The 18,784-nt window shown below is 40.0% G+C and overlaps 4 protein-coding genes across 7 annotated transcripts; all 4 read left to right on the top strand.

Moving 5' to 3' along the window:
- Positions 1–2,434, top strand: LOC103439628 (cell number regulator 6-like). Its single transcript, XM_008378196.4, has 4 exons — positions 1–368; positions 947–1,061; positions 1,641–1,906; positions 2,001–2,434. Exons 1-4 carry the CDS (start codon positions 261–263, stop codon positions 2,229–2,231), a joined length of 720 nt encoding a protein of 239 aa, XP_008376418.1. The 5' UTR covers positions 1–260; the 3' UTR covers positions 2,232–2,434.
- A 790-nt stretch (positions 2,435–3,224) lies between these two features.
- On the top strand, positions 3,225–6,500 carry LOC103439627 (cell number regulator 6-like). 2 transcript variants are annotated; one of them, XM_008378193.4, is made up of 5 exons: positions 3,225–3,656; positions 3,783–4,102; positions 4,853–4,967; positions 5,541–5,818; positions 5,883–6,500. In XM_008378193.4, exons 2-5 carry the CDS (start codon positions 3,995–3,997, stop codon positions 6,111–6,113), a joined length of 732 nt encoding a protein of 243 aa, XP_008376415.1. In that variant the 5' UTR covers positions 3,225–3,656; positions 3,783–3,994; the 3' UTR covers positions 6,114–6,500. The 2 variants fall into 2 exon arrangements, with proteins under 2 accessions (XP_008376415.1, XP_028961916.1); XM_029106083.2 differs by lacking the exon at positions 3,225–3,656 and having other exon boundaries at positions 3,736–4,102; positions 5,664–5,818.
- A 5,404-nt stretch (positions 6,501–11,904) lies between these two features.
- LOC103439616 (probable aquaporin TIP5-1) lies at positions 11,905–13,412 on the top strand. The gene is made up of 3 exons (XM_008378181.4): positions 11,905–12,141; positions 12,461–12,711; positions 12,878–13,412. The coding sequence occupies exons 1-3, from the start codon at positions 11,997–11,999 to the stop codon at positions 13,250–13,252; spliced, it is 771 nt and encodes a 256-aa protein (XP_008376403.3). The 5' UTR covers positions 11,905–11,996; the 3' UTR covers positions 13,253–13,412.
- Positions 13,413–14,908: 1,496 nt separating this feature from the next.
- LOC103439617 (NO-associated protein 1, chloroplastic/mitochondrial) lies at positions 14,909–18,493 on the top strand. Of its 3 annotated transcripts, none has more exons than XM_029106082.2 (13): positions 14,909–15,351; positions 15,548–15,733; positions 15,819–15,905; positions 15,971–16,050; positions 16,277–16,358; positions 16,510–16,530; positions 16,782–16,827; positions 16,971–17,089; positions 17,160–17,273; positions 17,385–17,489; positions 17,593–17,682; positions 17,846–17,955; positions 18,067–18,493. In XM_029106082.2, exons 1-13 carry the CDS (start codon positions 14,941–14,943, stop codon positions 18,314–18,316), a joined length of 1,701 nt encoding a protein of 566 aa, XP_028961915.1. In that variant the 5' UTR covers positions 14,909–14,940; the 3' UTR covers positions 18,317–18,493. The 3 variants fall into 3 exon arrangements, with proteins under 3 accessions (XP_028961915.1, XP_028961914.1, XP_028961913.1); XM_029106081.2 differs by having other exon boundaries at positions 17,382–17,489; XM_029106080.2 differs by having other exon boundaries at positions 17,160–17,294; positions 17,382–17,489.
- The last annotated feature ends 291 nt before the right edge of the window (positions 18,494–18,784 follow it).

Below are 18,784 nucleotides of genomic sequence, written 5' to 3'. Positions count from 1 at the left end.
ATTATGTAGAAGTCCAAATTTTAATTAGTTTCTCAAATCTCCGGGTCGGCAGCAATCCAAACAAATCTGAAGGCCGAAGCGGAAGTGAGCGAGAGACGACTAAAGGGAGACTCGGCAGGGACGAGTTCTTACATCGGAAGGGCCTAAATAAGCGTTACAAGAAAAAAATTTGACCCGCGTAAGTCTACCCTCGGCCAGTCCGGGTTTTCCCCCCGACCAAACAGAGAGAAAGCGGTGCCGGTGAGACCAGACCAGATCGGATGGCGGACGGAACTGCGCACTCGCGGTATGTGAAGCTGACGAAGGATCAAGCGCCGGCCGAGGACATTAAGCCCGGCGAGCTCAATCAGCCCATCGAAGTTCCCCAGGTTTCTCTCTCTCCCTCTCTCTAGTCGGATTCGTTGAAATATCTATTAATTTGACATGGGTTTGCTCTGAAAACTCCGCAGCTAATATCCCATTTGTTTTCCTGTATAATTTTGTATGAATTGCATTTCGGTTCAAACTTGTGTTGGTGGGATTTGGTTTGGATAGTTGAATTTTACCATTTTTTTTATGTATTTCTGATTAGAAGGTCTTTGAGGGATTGAGGAAATTAGTTGATTTGTAATTTTTTTCTTATGGTGTGGAATTTTCAGGGATTTTTTTTTTGTATAATGCCATTTCTGCGATAAGAGGCAATCAGATTTTTGAAGTCATGATTAAACCCTCTTTGGTACATCAAAGATCTAAGATTTTTGTAGCTTTCGAACAAAAAGGAGTACATGGTTTTGGCTACAACTTGAATGTGGTTGATAAATTACATTTGTAGAGTAGGTTTATGGGGTAGATATGATGAATTTGTGAATTTTACATGTGGCGTTGTTTCCGTTGGAGGATTGTAATTTTAATCGTTGGATCGGATGAGGATGTGATTTGGCAACTGATCTTGTGTGTTATGGGCCAGTTGAATGTTCACAGGTGTCACGAATGTGGACAGCCTTTACCCGAGAGCTATCAGCCCCCTGGAGATGAGCCTTGGACAACCGGAATTTTTGGCTGTGCTGAAGATAGAGAAAGTTGTAAGTTGATATGGGAAATATCTTTTCGATTCTCGTACAGCGATATGGTATTGAGTTTATGGGAACTACCTTTGGTTTCCATTAAGTTAGATTCTTTTTCTTTGTCGGGGGATTTGGCGTCCCGCTGAGCTTGCCTCATAGGCAAAAGCCCAAAGCCCTCACTTTAGGGTTTTTCTCACAAATATGCAACTCTAGCAATGCATGTGTTAATTCTATGAGGTTTATGTCTATATTCGATAAGATACCTTCTTCCTTTCGATTTTTCTGGGGGATTTTGCGTCTCTTGGAGTTTTTCGCTGGAATATGGAATGCTCAGAACAAGCTTTGATGCTTGCTTCTTAAAATTTTGAAATTTAACTCTAGCATTGCTCTCTTCCATGAATGCCGCCTCTGATTTTATGAAGTAGGATGTTTCTGCCCATTCAATTGATTGACCATAGCCTTGTGATTGATAAGCATGAACGTCTTTGCCATTGCTACCGTGTATCTAGACTCTAGTTCCAGTAATTCGTTTTCTGCAATATAAAAACATGGTCTACTGATAACACCATGCCCATGCCTTTTGTTACCTCTCTTCAGGCTTGACAGGGTTATTTTGTCCATGTGTTCTGTTTGGGCGCAATGTTGAGAGCCTAAGAGACGATACCCCTTGGAACAGACCATGCATTTGTCATGCCGTTTGTATTGAAGGTGGTATGGCTCTGGCAGCATTAACTGCAATCTTCCATGGCATTGACCCAAGGACTTCATTTCTTATTTGCGAGGGTCTGTTATTTTCTTGGTGGATGTGTGGGGTATATACAGGTCTTGTCCGGCAATCCTTGCAGAAGAAGTATCATCTACAGGTAATTTTTGTCATCTGCATCTCAAGTTTATGTCATGTTGAATATATTTTCTTAACTGAAGCTGCAGAATGCTTAATTGCATTGTTGACTGCAGAACTCGCCGTGTGACCCATGCTTGACACACTGCTGCTTGCACTGGTGCGCCTTGTGCCAAGAGCACAGGGAGATGAAGGGACGCCTCTCGGACAATGCTGTGATGCCAATGACCGTCGTCAACCCACCCCAAGTTCAACAGATGAAGTCTGCTGACGACAACCAGGACTCCGCTTCACCCTCCTCTACCAACAACAATGGCCACACAGATATGGAGATGCAGGCATTGTAAGATTTACGCAAAGCATCATTTCACTAGGGTTTTATGTGTGTGAGCTGTCGCCGCATACACGGGAGGTCGTCTATACAGTTGCTTAATATTAATCTATATAAACCTCAGTCTATATATAGTCTTAATTCTTTTCCATTGGAGAGATCGTTAATTTTTAAAGTTTATGGCTTCAATATGCAAGCGATGAAAGGCTTTCCCTTTTATTTCCTTTCTATTCAATTTTTTCAAACGATGTGATGGTCCTTCGAAGGACTTTTATGCAACAGGGGACACAATTGTATCTCAAATCAATCATGCATTGCACTTAAAACACGTGTTCATGCATGTTTTGAGATATCATCGTAGTTGTTCCGATTGTACGTAAGTTTGTCTTGAGCGGAGCAAGCTCGAAGAAGAGATCAGCAATAACCTCTTGAATGAACTAACATTAACCCCCGATTTGATGGGGAAATTGACGATGAAAGCAAATTAATACGTTTTAAAATTAAGAGGGTCACAACCCAATCGCTAATTTTCCTTAATTACATGATTGATTTCTTTGAATAAATAATTATTATTGATTCTTGCTTTTATTTCGGCAATAATTAAAGGATAGTGCTATTCACATCCATTTTTATCTTTTACATACCACCCTTATTAATTTTTGCAATTTATCATTGGTTTGAAGGCCCAAATTAGAAAGATATGTGAAAAATAAAAATTGGCGTATAGATAGCACTACCCTAATTAAATTGGCAACTTTCTACGTGTTTCTCCTTCTTCCACATAATAATTAGGCCATCTTTTTTGTATTTTTATCTCCTAATGGTAATTTGGTATCAAAATCTCTACTAAAAAAGAACATGCCATATGATTCGTAACAAAGTGGATAATCACGTATTAATTAATTCTAATTAAGTGTGTTTAATTTGCCGCGTTAGATTAATCTCTCTTTTAGCTGGCAATTGCCAAACAAGTAGTATAAACATAAAAGAATTTCATTTTGGTAGCCAAGTTCTACAAGGTTTAGGAAAAAAAAAAACTATATATCTGGACTATATAGTAAAGGGGTGTGCTATCCACACATCCTTTTTATTTCTCACACCCTTGTTAATTGCTATCTGTTACATCTTTTTCATTTTATCCGATCCGACAGCCAAAAATTAAAAGGATGTGTGAGAAGTAAAAAGAGATTTGTGGATATCATATCCAAATTAAATCCCCACAGGGACCTTTGTGTTTCGTTTCTTCGATGGCCAGAGAATTTTCTCACGGTGGTGGTGGGTACGCCGAGCAAAAGCACGCGACGGAGAACCCACCACCTTGTTCTGAACTTTCTACGTTGCCATCGACTACCCCTGCTGCTTCTACAGAATCCGGCGACGCGGCGGCGAAGACTGGGGCGGAAGATGTCCTTTATGGTGAAGACTACGTGGGGGATTTTATGTACAATCTCTCTCCTTGCCGCCGGCCCCCTTTCCTTAGAAAGTTAAATATAGGCATATTCTGTAAAAGTCCAAATTTTAATTTTTTTAATTATTTTCTCAAATTTCCGGGTCGGCAAATCCAAAGAAATCTGAAGGCCGAAGCGGAGTGAGCGAGAGTCTACTCTCGGCAGGACCTGTATAAGCGTTCGAAAGCTACGAAAGTCTTACATCGGAAGGGCCTAAATAAGAGTTACAAGAAAAAAAAGTTGACCCGCGTAAGTCTACTCTCGGCCAGTCCGGGTTTTCCCCCCAACCAAACAGAGAGAAAGCGGTGCCGGAGAGACTAGACCAGATCGGATGGCGGACGGAACTGCGCACTCGCGGTATGTGAAGCTGACGAAGGATCAAGCGCCGGCCGAGGACATTAAGCCCGGCGAGCTCAATCAGCCCATCGAAGTTCCCCAGGTTTCTCTCTCTCCCTCTCTCTAGTCGGATTCGCTGAAATATCTATTAATTTGACATGGGTTTGCTCTGAAAGCTCCGCAGCTAATATCCCATTTGTTTTCCTGTATGATTTTGTATGAATTGCATTTCGGTTCAAACTTGTGTTGGTGGGATTTGGTTTGGATTGTTTAATTTTACCTTTTTTTTATATATTTCTGATTAGAGGTCTTTGGGATTTGAGGAAATTAGTTGATTTGTATTTTTTTCTTATGTTGTGGAATTTTCAGGGATTTTTTTTTTGAAACTTTAGCGAAAAGTATCTGGTACTGTTTATTTTAACGAAAAACCACATTTTTACACTAAAAAATCAATTATGGTACTATTCACTTTACCCTTTATTTTGTCCTTATCATTAAAACTCAAAGTTTTCAAGCCCTTTTCATTAGTTTATTTTATTTTTTTTGTATAATGCCATTTCTGGAATAAGAGGCAATCAGATTTTTGAAGTCACGATTAAACCGTTTTTGGTACATCAAAGCATTGTTCAGATCTAAGATTTTCGTAGCTTTCGAACAAAAATGAGTACATGGTTTTGGCTACAACTTGGATGTGGTTGATAAATTACATTTGTAGTGTAGGTTTATTGGGGTAGATGGTAATGAATTTGTGAATTTTACATGTGACGTTGTTTCCGTTGGAGGATTGTAATTTTAAGTCGTCGGATCGGATGAGGATGTGATTTGGCAACTGATCTTGTGTGTTATGGGCCAGTCGAATGTTCACAGGTGTCACCAATGCGGACAGCCTTTACCCGAGAGCTATCTGCCCCCTAGAGATGAGCCTTGGACAACCGGAATTTTTGGCTGTGCTGAAGATAGAGAAAGTTGTAAGTTGATACGGGAAATATCTTTTTGATTCTCGTACAGCGATATGGTATTGAGTTTATGGGAACTACCTTTGGTTTCCATTAAGTTAGATACTTTTTTTTTCGGGGGATTTGGAGTCCCGCTGAGCTTGCCTCATAAACAAAGCCCAAAGCCCTCACTTTAGGGTTTTTCTCACATATATGCAACTCTAGCAATGCATGTGTTAATTCTATGAGGCTTATGTCTATATTTGATAAGATACCTTCTTCCTTTCGATTTTTCTGGGTGATTTTGCGTCTCTCGGAGTTTGTCACTGGAATATGGAATGCTCAGAACAAGCTTTCATGCTTGCTTTTTAAAATTTGAAATTTAACTCTAGCATTGCTCTCTTCATTGAATGCCGCCTCTGATTTTATCAAGTAAGATGTTTCTGCCCATCCAATTGATTGACCATAGTCTTGTGATTGATAAGCATGAACGTCTTTGCCCTTGCTACGGTGTATCTAGACTCTAGTTCCAGTGATTCGTTTTCTGCAATATAAAAACACAGTCTACTGATAACACCGTGCCCGTGCCTTTTGTTACCTCTTCAGGCTTGACAGGGTTATTTTGTCCATGTGTTCTGTTTGGGCGCAATGTTATGAGCCAAAGCGTAAGCAATGAGACCCCTTGGCACAGACCATGCATTTCTCATGCTGCTTGTGTTTGTATTGAAGGTGGTTTGGCTCTGGCAGCATTAACTGCAATCTTCCATGGTGTTGACCCATGGATTTCAATTACTATTTGCGAGGGTCTGTTATGTTCTTGGTGGATGCGTGTGGTATTTGCAGGTCTTGTCCGGCAAGCCTTGCAGAAGAAGTATCATCTACAGGTAATTTTTTGTTATCTGTATGCTGCTGAAGCTGCTAAATGCTGAATTGCGTTGTTGACTGCAGAACTCACCGTGTCACCCATGCTTGACACACTCCTGCTTGCACTGGTGCGCCTTGTGCCAAGAGCACAGGGAGATGAAGGGACGCCTCTCGGACAATTCTGTGATGCCAATGACCGTCGTCAACCCACCTCAAGTTCAAGAGATGAAGTCTGCTGACGACAACCAGGACTCTGCTTCACCATCCTCTACCAACAATAGTGGCCACACCGATCTCCAGATGCAGGCGTTGTAGGATCTAAGCAAAGCATCATTTCACTAGGATTTTATGTGTGTGAGCTATCGCCGCATACACGGGACGTCGCCTATACAGTTGCTTAATATTGATCTATATAAACCTCAGTCTATATATATAGCACGTAGCTGTAATCGGAATCAATTTACGGAATTGGATTCCGATTACGGGATACACCTTTGTTTAAGTAATCTTGGGTAATCAAAATACATGTGGGGTCCACGCGCATTAAGGAATCCAACTCCTAATTTTGGAGGAATTAGACTCCCTACATGACGGAGGTATTTCAATTCCTTGAGACTTGAGGAATCTGGAATGGATTTTTTCTACCAATGATGCACTCACTTGTTTCTTATAATCTCAATATTACCCTTCATTTGACATTCATTATGCCATATTTTAATAAATAAATAAAATCTATTTATATATTTTTATATAGATGAATTTTATTATATAAATTTAATTAAGAATTTAATTTAATTAATTAGTATGAAAATAATTTATTTATGTAAGGGTAATTTAATAATCAACTTAGTTTTCATTCCGATTGAAGTGGATTAGTAAACAACTTTTATGGACTCAATATTATTCTTGCCATCTTTTAATAAATAAATAAAACCTATTTATATATTTTTATATAAATGAATTTTATTATATAAATTTAATTAAGAATTTAATTTAATTAATTAGTATGAAAATTATTTATTCATGTAAGGGTAATATAGTAATCAACCTAGTTTTCATTCCGATTGAAGTGAATTAGTAAACAACTTATATGGACTCAACATCATTTCTACTCCGATTCCAGACAGTTTTAGTAAACAACTTCAACAAGAATCTAATTCTGATTCCACCTCATTTCAATTCCTCCTCAATCCAATTCCTCTCAATTTGATTACGGATTAGTAAACGCGCCCTATTTTTTTCCATTGCAGACTTGTAGTGAGGATTGGCTTGGAGACGTTAATTTAAAAAGTTTGTGGCTTCGATATGCAGGCGATGGAAGGCTTTCCCTTTTATTTCCTTTCTATTTAATTTTTTTTTTCAAATGATGTGAGGGTCATGCGAAGGACTTTACGCAATTGTATGTCAAATCAATCATGCATTGCACTTAAAACACGCGTTTGTGCATGATTACTTTGAGATATCACCGTAGTTGTTCTCATTGTACGTAAGTTTGTCTTGAGCGGAGCAAGCTCGAAGAAGAGATCAGCAATAACCTCTTGAATGAACTAACATTAACCCCTGATTTGATGGGAAAATTGACGATGAAAGCAAATTGATACGTTTTTAAAAATTAAGAGGGTCACAACCCAATTGAACATAGATAAGGCAAATCAGGAGGCACTAAATTTACAAGGCATTGCTAATTTTCTTTTTTTGAACAATCGATATTTACTACACTAAGAGGAGGAGGTGGGCTTAGCCTCACAATGGGCTAATAAATTGGTTCAAAATTCGCCTTTGGCGAGAGTTGAACCTAAGACCTCTCACTAATTAGTGAAGAGAAATACCACTAGACCGTAGCACTAGTGACAATTTTCCTTAAATTATATGATTGATTTCTTTGAATAAATAAATTATTATTGATTCTTGCTTTTATTTCGGCAAAAATTAAAGGATAGTGCTATTCACACCCATTTTTATCTTTTCACATTCTTGTTAATTTTTTGCAATTGATCTTCTTAAATTCATTGATCCGATGGCCGAAATTTGAGGTGTATGAAAAGTAAAAATAGGTGTGTAACAACCCGTCTATGAATTTACGGAACGGAATGATATTTTGGTAAGTTCACCTTGTTTGGGCTAGATATTTTAATTTGTTGCTTTTGGGTCTTATTATGTGCGCCTAAGGGGGCCCACTGCTTTTGGGTTTGTTCCCCCAGCCCCAATCTCTCTTCACCTCTCATTCTCTCCCCACTCTCTCCCTACTCTCTCCCTCTCTCTGAAACTCCTAACCCTGTCTCACTCTCGGACCTTTCTCCCCCGAGCTCTCTCTCTTTGTGCTCTCCCCTCTCCGACGACCCACACACACCAACCTTCGAACCCAAGACCCAGACACCAACCTTCGAACCCAAGACCCAGACACCAACCTTCGAACCCGAGATCAAGAGGGTAGCACCATGGAAACCGGTGCAAGAGCTTGGAGAACCCGGCAAGTCCTAACGGCTTCGAGTCGATTTTCAGCCAACCCCTGCCACTACTTGGGAAACAAAAACTAAAATCCTAATCTACGTTCTTTAAACTTCATTTTGGTGGGTGGATCGAGTCCTAGGGTGGATAATCGGAGTTGAACGGAGCTCGGGAAGCTCCAGCTTCCTTCTCCGTCGAGTTTGGCCAACCCGACCTGAAAATGGGTCAAACTTAGACCCAACTAAACCGGCCCAAGTTTTTGGGCCATGGACTTCGGCCCAAACCCTAAACTTTATAACCCGAAGCCCAACCCTTTAAGCTATGAACCCAAACCTAGGCCCTTGGGCCATGGAAACCCCTGGCCAGGCCCAGTTGCCTCGGTTCAACCCAGGCCCAAACCATTTGAATCCAGCCCAATCGTGAGGCCTAACCCAGAGAACCCATAACCCATAACTAGACCCGACCCGGATCAGGCCCAAACCCAGTTGGATCCCAGACCCTTAGCCTCGCGTGGGCGCGAGTGAGCGTTTGTCCTGGCCAGCGCGTGGAGCACATGCGCCTCCACCGGAGGTACTGTGCTTTGCTGTCCACAACAGCGCCAATGACTTTTTCGGCCAAGTTTCCGACGACCCATCTTGGAGCGTGGCCGTCGGGGCCGCCACCTTGCGACGACGCGTGGGGGTACCCGAGGTTCCCCTTTATGTTTTTCGACGTCCTGAATCCGTTTCCAATGTCCGTTTTCCCAAATTCAATTGTTTGAGTAGAGTTTTATTAATTGGACCCTTTATGTGCTTAGGTGCAATTGTTTGGGGCATTTCAGTCTTCACTAGTTTGCATGGCTCTTCGACAGTGAAGTATCTATGAGTAGACCCCTTCTAAAATGCATATTTTACTACTAGAAATGCATACATGAAAAACATGATTTAATGGTTATGTTTTTTGAGTAAATTAGATTTACACTTTATGAGATATCATGCTTTACTGAGAATATTTTGGAATTCCATGCTTTATCGATTTTACATTCTTTGTAGTATATATGATTGATGACTATATACTATGAAGATGTTTTATTATATGGTATTTGAGCTACTGAGCTCTGTTGAGATATATATTGGAAATATTATATTCAATGATTTTTGTGCTTATCTAGTGGTCACTGTTCTGCGTACGGACAAAGATATTATATATTGCCTTCGGGTGGGTGTTGTAGGACCCTACAGGCGAATGATATTTATATTGCCTTCGGGTGGGTGATGTAGGAGCCTATGGATGAATGATACTTATACTGGCTACGACCGGGCATTTGTAGATGGCTTTGGCAGAAAGATACTTATTTATGGCTAAGACCGAGCGTTGGTAGATGGCTTCGGTTGGAAGATATTTTATTGGCTTCGGCCATGAGATGTAGTGCTTACGGGCGGAAGATCCTACCTACGGGTGAATGATCTGCCTACGTGTGAATGTCCTGCCTACGGGCGAATGATACTGCCTTTGGGCGATATTGATACCACTATTTAGCACACTCTATATAATATATGTTTTATGAAAGGTTTTATGGCATGCTAGGGGTTTCGGAAAACCTATTACTTACTACGCTATTGAGTTTTCATAAACTTTGAGGGTTAGTACTTTGTGATTAACTGTTTTAGTACTACTTGTATATCAACTTGGTCCACTCATGTTTTGTTTTGCGTCCCCTCATGACTTAGAATCGAGGCGTACAATTCCGGTGTCAAGGTATTCCTGCATCGGCATATTCGAGTTTTCTCGGTGTAGGACTCATCCCTTTGCTCATTCAATTTTAAATTATTTCATTTCTAGTGTCTTGGTTTAGTTGTATACTTTGAACACGTTCCTCATTTGCATTTTTAATTATATTTAAATGTCTATAAGTTTTATTTTTATTCATTGTTCTCATGCATATTAGTATGGTTTTGTCACATTCGGGTGTCGGCCAGCACGTGCCTACCCTAGTGTTTGGAGGATATCAAGATCAGGCATGTGAAGGTGTATGGATAGCACTACCCTAATTAAGTTGACAACGTTCCATGTGTTTCTCCATCTTCCACATAATAATTAGGTCATATTTTTTTGGATTTTTATCTCTAATGGTAATTTGGTATCAAAATCTCTACTGAAAAAGAACATGGCATATGATTCATAACAAAGTGGATAATCACGTATTAATTAATTCTAATTATAAGTGTGTTTAATTTGCCGCGTTAGATTAATCTCTCTTTTAGCTGGCAATTGCCAAACAACAAGTATAAACATAAAAGACTAATTTCATTTTAGTAGCCAAGTTCTAACAGGATTAGGAAAAAAAAAAAAAACTATATATCTGGACTCTTTAGTATATTAAATCCCCACAGGAACCTATGTTTTCTCGTTTCTTCGATAGCCAGAGAATTTTCTCACCGTGGCGGTGGGTACGCCGAGCAAAAGCACGTGGCGGAGAACCCACCACCTTGTTCTGAACTTTCTACGTTGCCATTGACTACCCCTGCTGCTTCTACAGAATCCGGTGACGCGGCTGCGGAGACTGGGGCGGAAGATGTCCTTTATGGTGAAGACTACGTGGGGGATTTTATGTACAAAGAAGATGATCTGGAGCAGGACATGAGGAGGGAAGTAATATGTAGCGCTGAAACAAAGAGACATGCGTCGTTTGCTGGTTGTTTGGAGTTCTTGAAGATTATTTGCTGCCTCAAATTTTAAGATCTTGAGTTAGATTTACAGCGTTATTTTGGTTTTTTTTATTTATTATTTTATTTATGTTTTGTTTTTGTAAATATTCTTGATCAAGTTGAAAGTGAAAGTGCAATGAGATTAATGTTTTTAATTTCCTTGATATATTTGGGTTCTTTGTCACATTTTATGACTGGACAATACAACGAACTTTCATCATGAGATTGAATCGAGATTCTCTTCGGATCTCGCAGTTATAGCCGATGGACCGAGCATCCAGCTGATCACTCCTTTTAAATTCTACGGCTCCCATTAACCCACTACAACAAACTTCCGTCTACGTAATTATAAGATTTCCATAATGGCTCAGCTGCGCCAAGGAAAAGAATTAATACACTTGGCTCGAGGGGATATAGCTCAAGTTGGTTGAGTTCCACTCTTGCAATTGGGGAAGAGGACCGAAACATGCCACTTAAAAAGGCTCTATTAAGACAAAGATGGGTTGCCATGAACATAAAGGAGGTAGGAGGGGCAGTTAGTCATATCTAGTATGGATCGTACATGAACAGTAGTTGGAGTCGGCGACTCTCCTTGGGTTCCCTTATCTGGAATCACCGGGAAAGAAAATCAAGTTAGCCCTTACGAACAACTTGCTGCACTATCCACCTTCAAACCTTTAAGCGAAGTGTAGTAAAAAGAAGAAAAATTCATAGACCGACCCCATCGTCTCCACCCGTTGGAACTACATTAATAAAGAAAAATTCATAGACCGGTATAATTATAAACCGCCAATCACCCATGTCCTCCCAATCATGCCAACGTGTGCATGGCCGTGTGGCTTGGCGGTTAACCATTTTACGAAACTCCGTCAACCTTCACAACCCTTCACCAAAACGTCGCCGTTTTTCACTTGCTCAAATATATAAGTAACTCCTACGCAGAACAAATGTTGCATTAACTGCTCGATTTCCCTACTGTTTTTTCACTCTCATTTACAACAAACTCTCCTCGAAAATTACCTTGAGATTCATTCGTTCTTCAACGTTGTGGTTTGATTTTTTCATGTTATTTGGATCAATGGCTAGAATTGCACTGACCGCTCGATTCCAGCAAGCTATCACTCCCAACGCCCTCCGATCTTATCTTGCAGAGTTCATCTCAACCTTCTTCTTTGTGTTCGCTGTTGTTGGCTCCATGATGTCGTCAAGTGAGTCTTTCTTTCATTAGTTTTCACTTTGCATGCCAGCGGAAATACTTTCCTGTCCCGAAACGTATACATTCCTTTCTCACGCATCCCACGCGACATGTGAGAAAGGAACAAAATCGTTAAATTAAATTTAAGTTTTTGTTCTAGTTTAAGCGTAATGTCAGTTTTGAAAACGAAATTTAATTTCATGTGTTTGTTGGGTTTAAGAAGCATTAACAGAAGCATGAAATAATCAGTTACAGAAGTTACATGTCACATAATTTCCCAACATATATAATTGTAGTCACTTTAACTCTTTGGTTTTGTTGTAACGTGGCAGGGAAGTTGATGCCGGATGCAGCATCAGACCCAGCTAGTCTGGTGATGGTTGCCGTCGCCAACACCTTCGCATTGTCCTCGGCAGTGTACATTGCGGCCAACATCTCCGGCGGCCACATCAACCCGGCTGTCACCTTCGGCATGGCGGTCGGAGGACACATTAGCGTCCCCAATGCCATCTGCTACTGGATTTCCCAGATGGTGGCCTCTGTCATGGCTTGCCTTCTCTTGAGAGTCACTATTGTGGGACAGGTCAAAACCCTTTTCTCCACGTAACTATTTTCAATGAATATCGTACTTTTTATAAAATAGTTTAACCTGAACCGATACTAACTAACCCTAATCCCGCACCCTACTTTGTTTATAATGTAAAGTCTCACGTCGAAAATTCGACAAACTTTTTCTTGGGATTGCGCAGCATGTTCCGACGTACGGAATCACGGAAGAGATGACGGGTTTCGGGGCGTCGGTTTTGGAGGGCGTGCTGACATTTGGGCTGGTGTACACTGTTTATGCCGCCGGTGACCCAAGGAATGGTGCACTTGGGGGCATTGGACCCCTGGCAGTTGGGTTCATGGCAGGAGCCAATGTTTTAGCAACTGGGCCGTTCTCCGGTGGGTCCATGAACCCGGCTTGTGCATTCGGGTCGGCAGTCGTTGCCGGCAGTTTCAGGAACCAGGCGGTTTACTGGGTGGGGCCTCTGATTGGTGGGGCAGTTGCTGGACTACTGTATGATAATGTAGTGTACCCTGCCCAATCTTCTCCGGATCCTCTTACGGGAATTTCTGGTTGAGTTGGGGTTTAAATTAATTAATGTTTCTTAGATATTTGCATTAGGCATTAATCTTTGTTTGTTTTGTAACATTTTTTAGTTGTTTGTGGTGTAGCATTTGTAGTTAACCAAGACTACTCTTTCTATTTTAATGTTTAATTAGTATTTGTTAATTCATGTACTTTGTTATTTGTAGGGGAGTAATATTTATCTTAATTTTTTATATTTAAACACTAAATAATAAGAGCAATTCATAGTGAAACGTATGATCAATTGGTATAACCACACCACAAATTTGAAACAAAATTTGTTGTAGTAGAGACGGTGGCAAACCACAATGTGGGTAACAAGGTCACTTAATCCATACACTTGTTTCTTGGTTTTGTTGAACTATTAATTTGACCACGTCCCCTTATGCCTTGGACGACACACGTACTACAATGGTCGGGACAATGCCCGTGATTCTATGAGGGTGAGCTAACTCCAAAAATATGTTATCATTTTGAATTGTAGGTTGCAACTTGCCTACGTGAAGCTGAAATCGCTAATAATTGTCGGTCAGCCATACGACCGTCATCATATACTTTACTATGTGTTCTTTGAAAATAACTAGCACACAATTTGAAAGTTTAAATTTCATCGACGACAATTTTTAAAATGAAAAATAACTAGAATTGAAAGTATCAACAAACGAGGGAAGCATAAAATCATTAATGCAACCCTCATGTTTAACATAATCTCTCTCATAAGGCTCATGTATACGTTAAATGTTGCATCATGTAAAACTTAACGACCCAGATCAGTTCACTCCCGCCTACACCAACAAGCACAATATCATCAGACTCCAAAGACCCATTAAGCATCAATGGCGCCTAAAACCCTGTCGTCCTTCCTCTCTCCCTTCATTCTCCCCTACACCCTCACAATCCCCACCACCAAAATTCTCACTCTTCACTCGAAACCCACTCTCATACTCTGCAAATATTCTCACCCGCAAAATACCCACCGGAAATCATCCGTTTCCGAGACCCAATCTTATCCGGATCCTCTTACGGGGATTTCTCTTACGAGAATTTCTGGTTGAGTTGGGGTTTAAATTAATTAATGTTTCTTAGATATTTGCATTAGGCATTGTTTGTTTTGTAAACATTTTTTAGTTGTTTGTGGTGTAGCATTTGTAGTTAACCGAGATTACTCTCTGTTTTAATTAACTCGTACTTCGTTCAGTCTAAATCACATGATTAATTAGATTAATGACTTCAAATTTTTGCATTTTTTGAAAAAAATGTACCACGACGAAATAAGAACAAAATTTGTTTGTGGTAGACTCATCGGCAAACCACAATGAGGGAAACAAAATATTAATTTGACCCGTAATCTTTAGTAAACTTACTTTTTGTCTTTTGAAAATAATTAAGCACACAATTTAGAAGCTCAAATTTCATCGACGACAATTTTTAACATAAAAAATTACTAAAGTTGAAAGTCTGAACAAAGGAAGAGAAGAGTAGAATCGATAAGTCAGAAAAAAAAAAAATCAGATAGATTCGTTAACATAATCTTCTCCTAACTTAACGACCAACAACCGTAAATTAGAGAAACGAACGGTGTCGATTCCTTTCACCTGCAATCTCAACGGTCCACGATCACTAAACTCTCACCTACACCAAGCGCAATATCATCGAACTCCAAAAACCCATTAAGCATCAATGGCGCCTAAAACCCTCTCATCCTTCCTCTGTCCTTTCACTCTCCCCTACACCCTCACAATCCCCACCCCCAAAATTCTCACTCTTCACTCGAAACCCACTCTCACACTCTGCAGATATTCTCACCCGCAAAATACCCACCGGAAATCATCCGTTTCCCAGACCCAGTACCCGAATTCTCCGCCCGAACCCGCCGGCACCGGAGCCGCCGCGCCGACCCCCGGCGATCGGTTTTTGGAGCGGCACCGTTCGGTTGAAGCTGCGAAGGTGTTGCTCAAGGAGAAAAAGAAGAAGAAGAAGGAGAAGCCCAAGGTTACGACGACCGTCGCTTGCTGTTATGGATGCGGAGCTCCGTTGCAGACTTCGGAGCCGGATGCTCCGGGTTATTCGGACCCTGAGACGTACGCATTGGTATGGATTATGTGATTTTATCTTAAATTTTGTTCCTTTTGGATAATTGGGTATTTGGGTTCTCATTTGGTTCTGTATTTGTTTGGAATGTCTGATTTTGGAAGATAGAAAAGTACTTTTGAGTCTAAAGTGCTTTTGTTGATTCTCCATAGATGTAAAAAATTTGTGCTTTTTGTTACAAAATTTGAATGTGCAGAAGAAGAAGCACCACCAGCTTAGAAGCGTTATATGTGGAAGGTGCAAGCTTCTTTCTCATGGGCACATGATAACTGCTGTTGGTGGAAATGGGGGATATTCTGGCGGGAAACAGTTCATCATGGCCGAAGAGCTTCGGGAGAAGTTGTCCCACTTGCGCCACGAGAAAGCGTTGATAGTTAAATTGGTAATCTACTTTTTAATGTTTGTATTGCGATGAATTGAGTGATTGAGTTGCCTTGAAGAATTTTAATTTGGTTGCTTGCTTATAGGTTGATATTGTGGATTTCAATGGTAGCTTTTTAGCTCGTGTGCGTGATTTGGCCGGTGCAAATCCTATCATATTAGTGGTTACTAAGGTATTAAACTGCCCTTTGCTTCTTATTTGATGTAAGCGACTTTTCTGATCAGTTTGGAATGTCAGGTTGACTTACTCCCAAAAGGAACTGATTTCAATTGTATTGGTGATTGGGTTATAGAGGCCACTGCAAAGAAGAAGCTTAAGTAAGAGTTGTTTCTTGGCTTTGACTTTTTATTTATACAGTCAATCTAAAAAGAGTTTCCTGGAACATTCGATGAACAAGGAATTCGTGTGCATGTAGTTGGGATTAGGGCTCGATTGATCAAGTTTGAGTCATTTGAGATGGTGTTTAATATAGGACATGGTTGATTTTATGATCTAAACCTGAAAGCTTGGATCATGCATCTAATACAGTGCTATTCATCGCAGCGTTTTAAGTGTTCATCTGACGAGTGCGAAATCTTTGGTTGGAGTAGCCGGAGTTGCATCAGAGATTCAAAAGGAGAAGAAGGTTTTGTACTTCTCTATTTATGCTTGTGTTTTTGTGCATGTGTTGACCTTGTTACCTGACTGAAGCTATTTTATTGCTGTTAAGCAAAACATACTTGTATATCATTTCATATTTTACTAAACCTGAATTCTTTGGCACTTGTTTGGTGCAGGGGCGCGACGTTTATGTTATGGTTAGTCTCTTAACTGGAAGTTTATTTAATGCATATGCCCAGTATGTGCTTTTGTCAACCGATTCTAACACATTTTGACACCCATATAATGCATGTAACAAGAGAAAAAACATAAGACTAGTCATTCTTTTTTCTTACCGATTGATTGGTGCATATTCAGTTTGAAGTAGGACAAGTCTTTTATTCTTCTGCAATTTTCGTTATTCACAGTACATAAGTAGTTATAAACTTACATTACCATTTTGATATAGGGCTCAGCAAATGTTGGGAAATCAGCATTCATCAGTGCTTTTCTGAGTAAGTTAATGACATTCATTATGTGTTTTGTTGCCTTTGGTAGATATGTAGATTTCTATTTCAGCAATATAATTGATCGGTTTTCATTTACTAAATGAGTTTTCTTCCCTTTTCTTGACTTATATCTTTTTTTGTGACACCAGAAATGATGGCAGACAAGGATCCAGTTGCTGCATCGGCGCAAAAATACAAACCAATACAATCTGCAGTTCCGGGAACTACCTTGGGTCCAATTCAAATTAATGCTTTCCTAGGAGGAGAGGTATGGTGTGGTACCCTTATTTTATCAATGGCATTCCAAGTTTAGCAGAGTAACCCTCTGTGACATGCAGAAATTATACGACACTCCAGGAGTTCATCTCCACCATAGGCAAGCAGCTGTGGTTCATTCAGAAGATCTGCCTGCCCTTGCTCCTCAAAGTCGGCTTAGGGGTCAATCTTTTCCGGTATATTTATTCGGTTCAGAGGTCCTTCTTTCCCTCCATTTGTGTTCTGTTTGTAGTTTTTCCATTGTTATCTTCTAGTTGGTAACTTATGGTGTTATTCCTTTCCAGAAGTCTCAGGTTTCCTCTGGAAATGGAACAGGGGAGAAGGACAATTCCAATGGTTTGACTGGCTATTCAATATTCTGGGGAGGCCTTGTCAGAGTAGATATCTTGAAGGTCTTGAACTTGTTGTAGTTTCATATATGTTGGGTATGTTCCGGGGTTAACCATGCTGATTATGAATGGTCTTTTCCTGAACCATTATTTTTTATAATTTCAGGCTCTCCCTGAAACACGATTGACGTTTTACGGGCCAAAGAGTCTTCAGATTCATATGGTACCTACTGATATGGCAGATGAGTTTTACCAGGTAAGTCTTTGTAACTATATTAGAAAATATTCTGAAAAATATACTTTTGAGATGTTACAATGTGATCATTTCTCCTTCCTACTGTCTAGGCGGTGCAACATGCATATTTTCTCTTACATAAATACAGTATGAATGTAGTGGGATTTTTGTTAACATGTTGCAGAAAGAAGTTGGAGTTCTATTAACACCTCCAACTGGAAAACAAAGAGCAGATGAATGGAGAGGGCTCGAAACTGAGCGCCAGTTGCAAATAAAAGTTGAAGATGTAGAAAGGTGCGTTATTCATAATGTGATTGTTAACTTTACCCCTTTCAACGTTTTCTTATTTGATTCTGGTCCTCTGTAAATGGTGAATTCCATTATAATTATCCTATATTTGCGCAGGCCGGCTTGTGATGTGGCTATATCAGGTTTAGGATGGATTACTGTTGAACCTGTAAGCCGAGTATTGACAAGTTCTGATACCAGTGCCAAAGGAGCTGCCGGAGAAGTGCACTTGGCTGTCCATGTCCCCAAGCCAGTCGAAATATTTGTTCGGTCCCCATTGCCCGTGGGCAAGTCTGGTGCAGAGTGCTATCAATATAGGGAATTGACAGAGAAGGAGGAGGAAGACAGACCAAAATTGCATTTTTGAGGATTGGTAATTTTTCATGTCCAAGACATTTACATACACGAAAATCAGTTATTGTTGTAAGAAAAGAACAAAGGTGAATTTTTGTATCATTGTAACAAATTGGTAAGAATTGTTAATACCAACATATCGAAACGTTTTTTATTCTTTTGAATTATTAATACAAATGCATTGTTGTTACGTTGAACAATAGTTGAGAAAATTTCTTACTATTTTCTTCTTTAAAAAGGAAACAAGTGATGACAAATCACGGTTATCCACTTTTCCGGGTCCGGAGAGACTATGGAAAATAGCATCGAACCTGAAACCGTAGTTTGAATGGTTCGGACGGTTATTGTCTTACCCATAGTTATTTAGAGTCCAATTGACATGGGCCATTTTTGTAGGGATGGTTTAAGGCCCAATCCTGACTACTTGTAACCGTCCAATAAAACTCCAAAACGACGTCGTTCGGTTCTTTAATCGAGAGAA

This window comes from Malus domestica, chromosome 07, assembly GCF_042453785.1.
Source record: "Malus domestica chromosome 07, GDT2T_hap1".
Lineage (NCBI taxonomy): Eukaryota > Viridiplantae > Streptophyta > Magnoliopsida > Rosales > Rosaceae > Malus > Malus domestica.
This window is presented reverse-complemented; position numbering and strand designations above follow the sequence as displayed.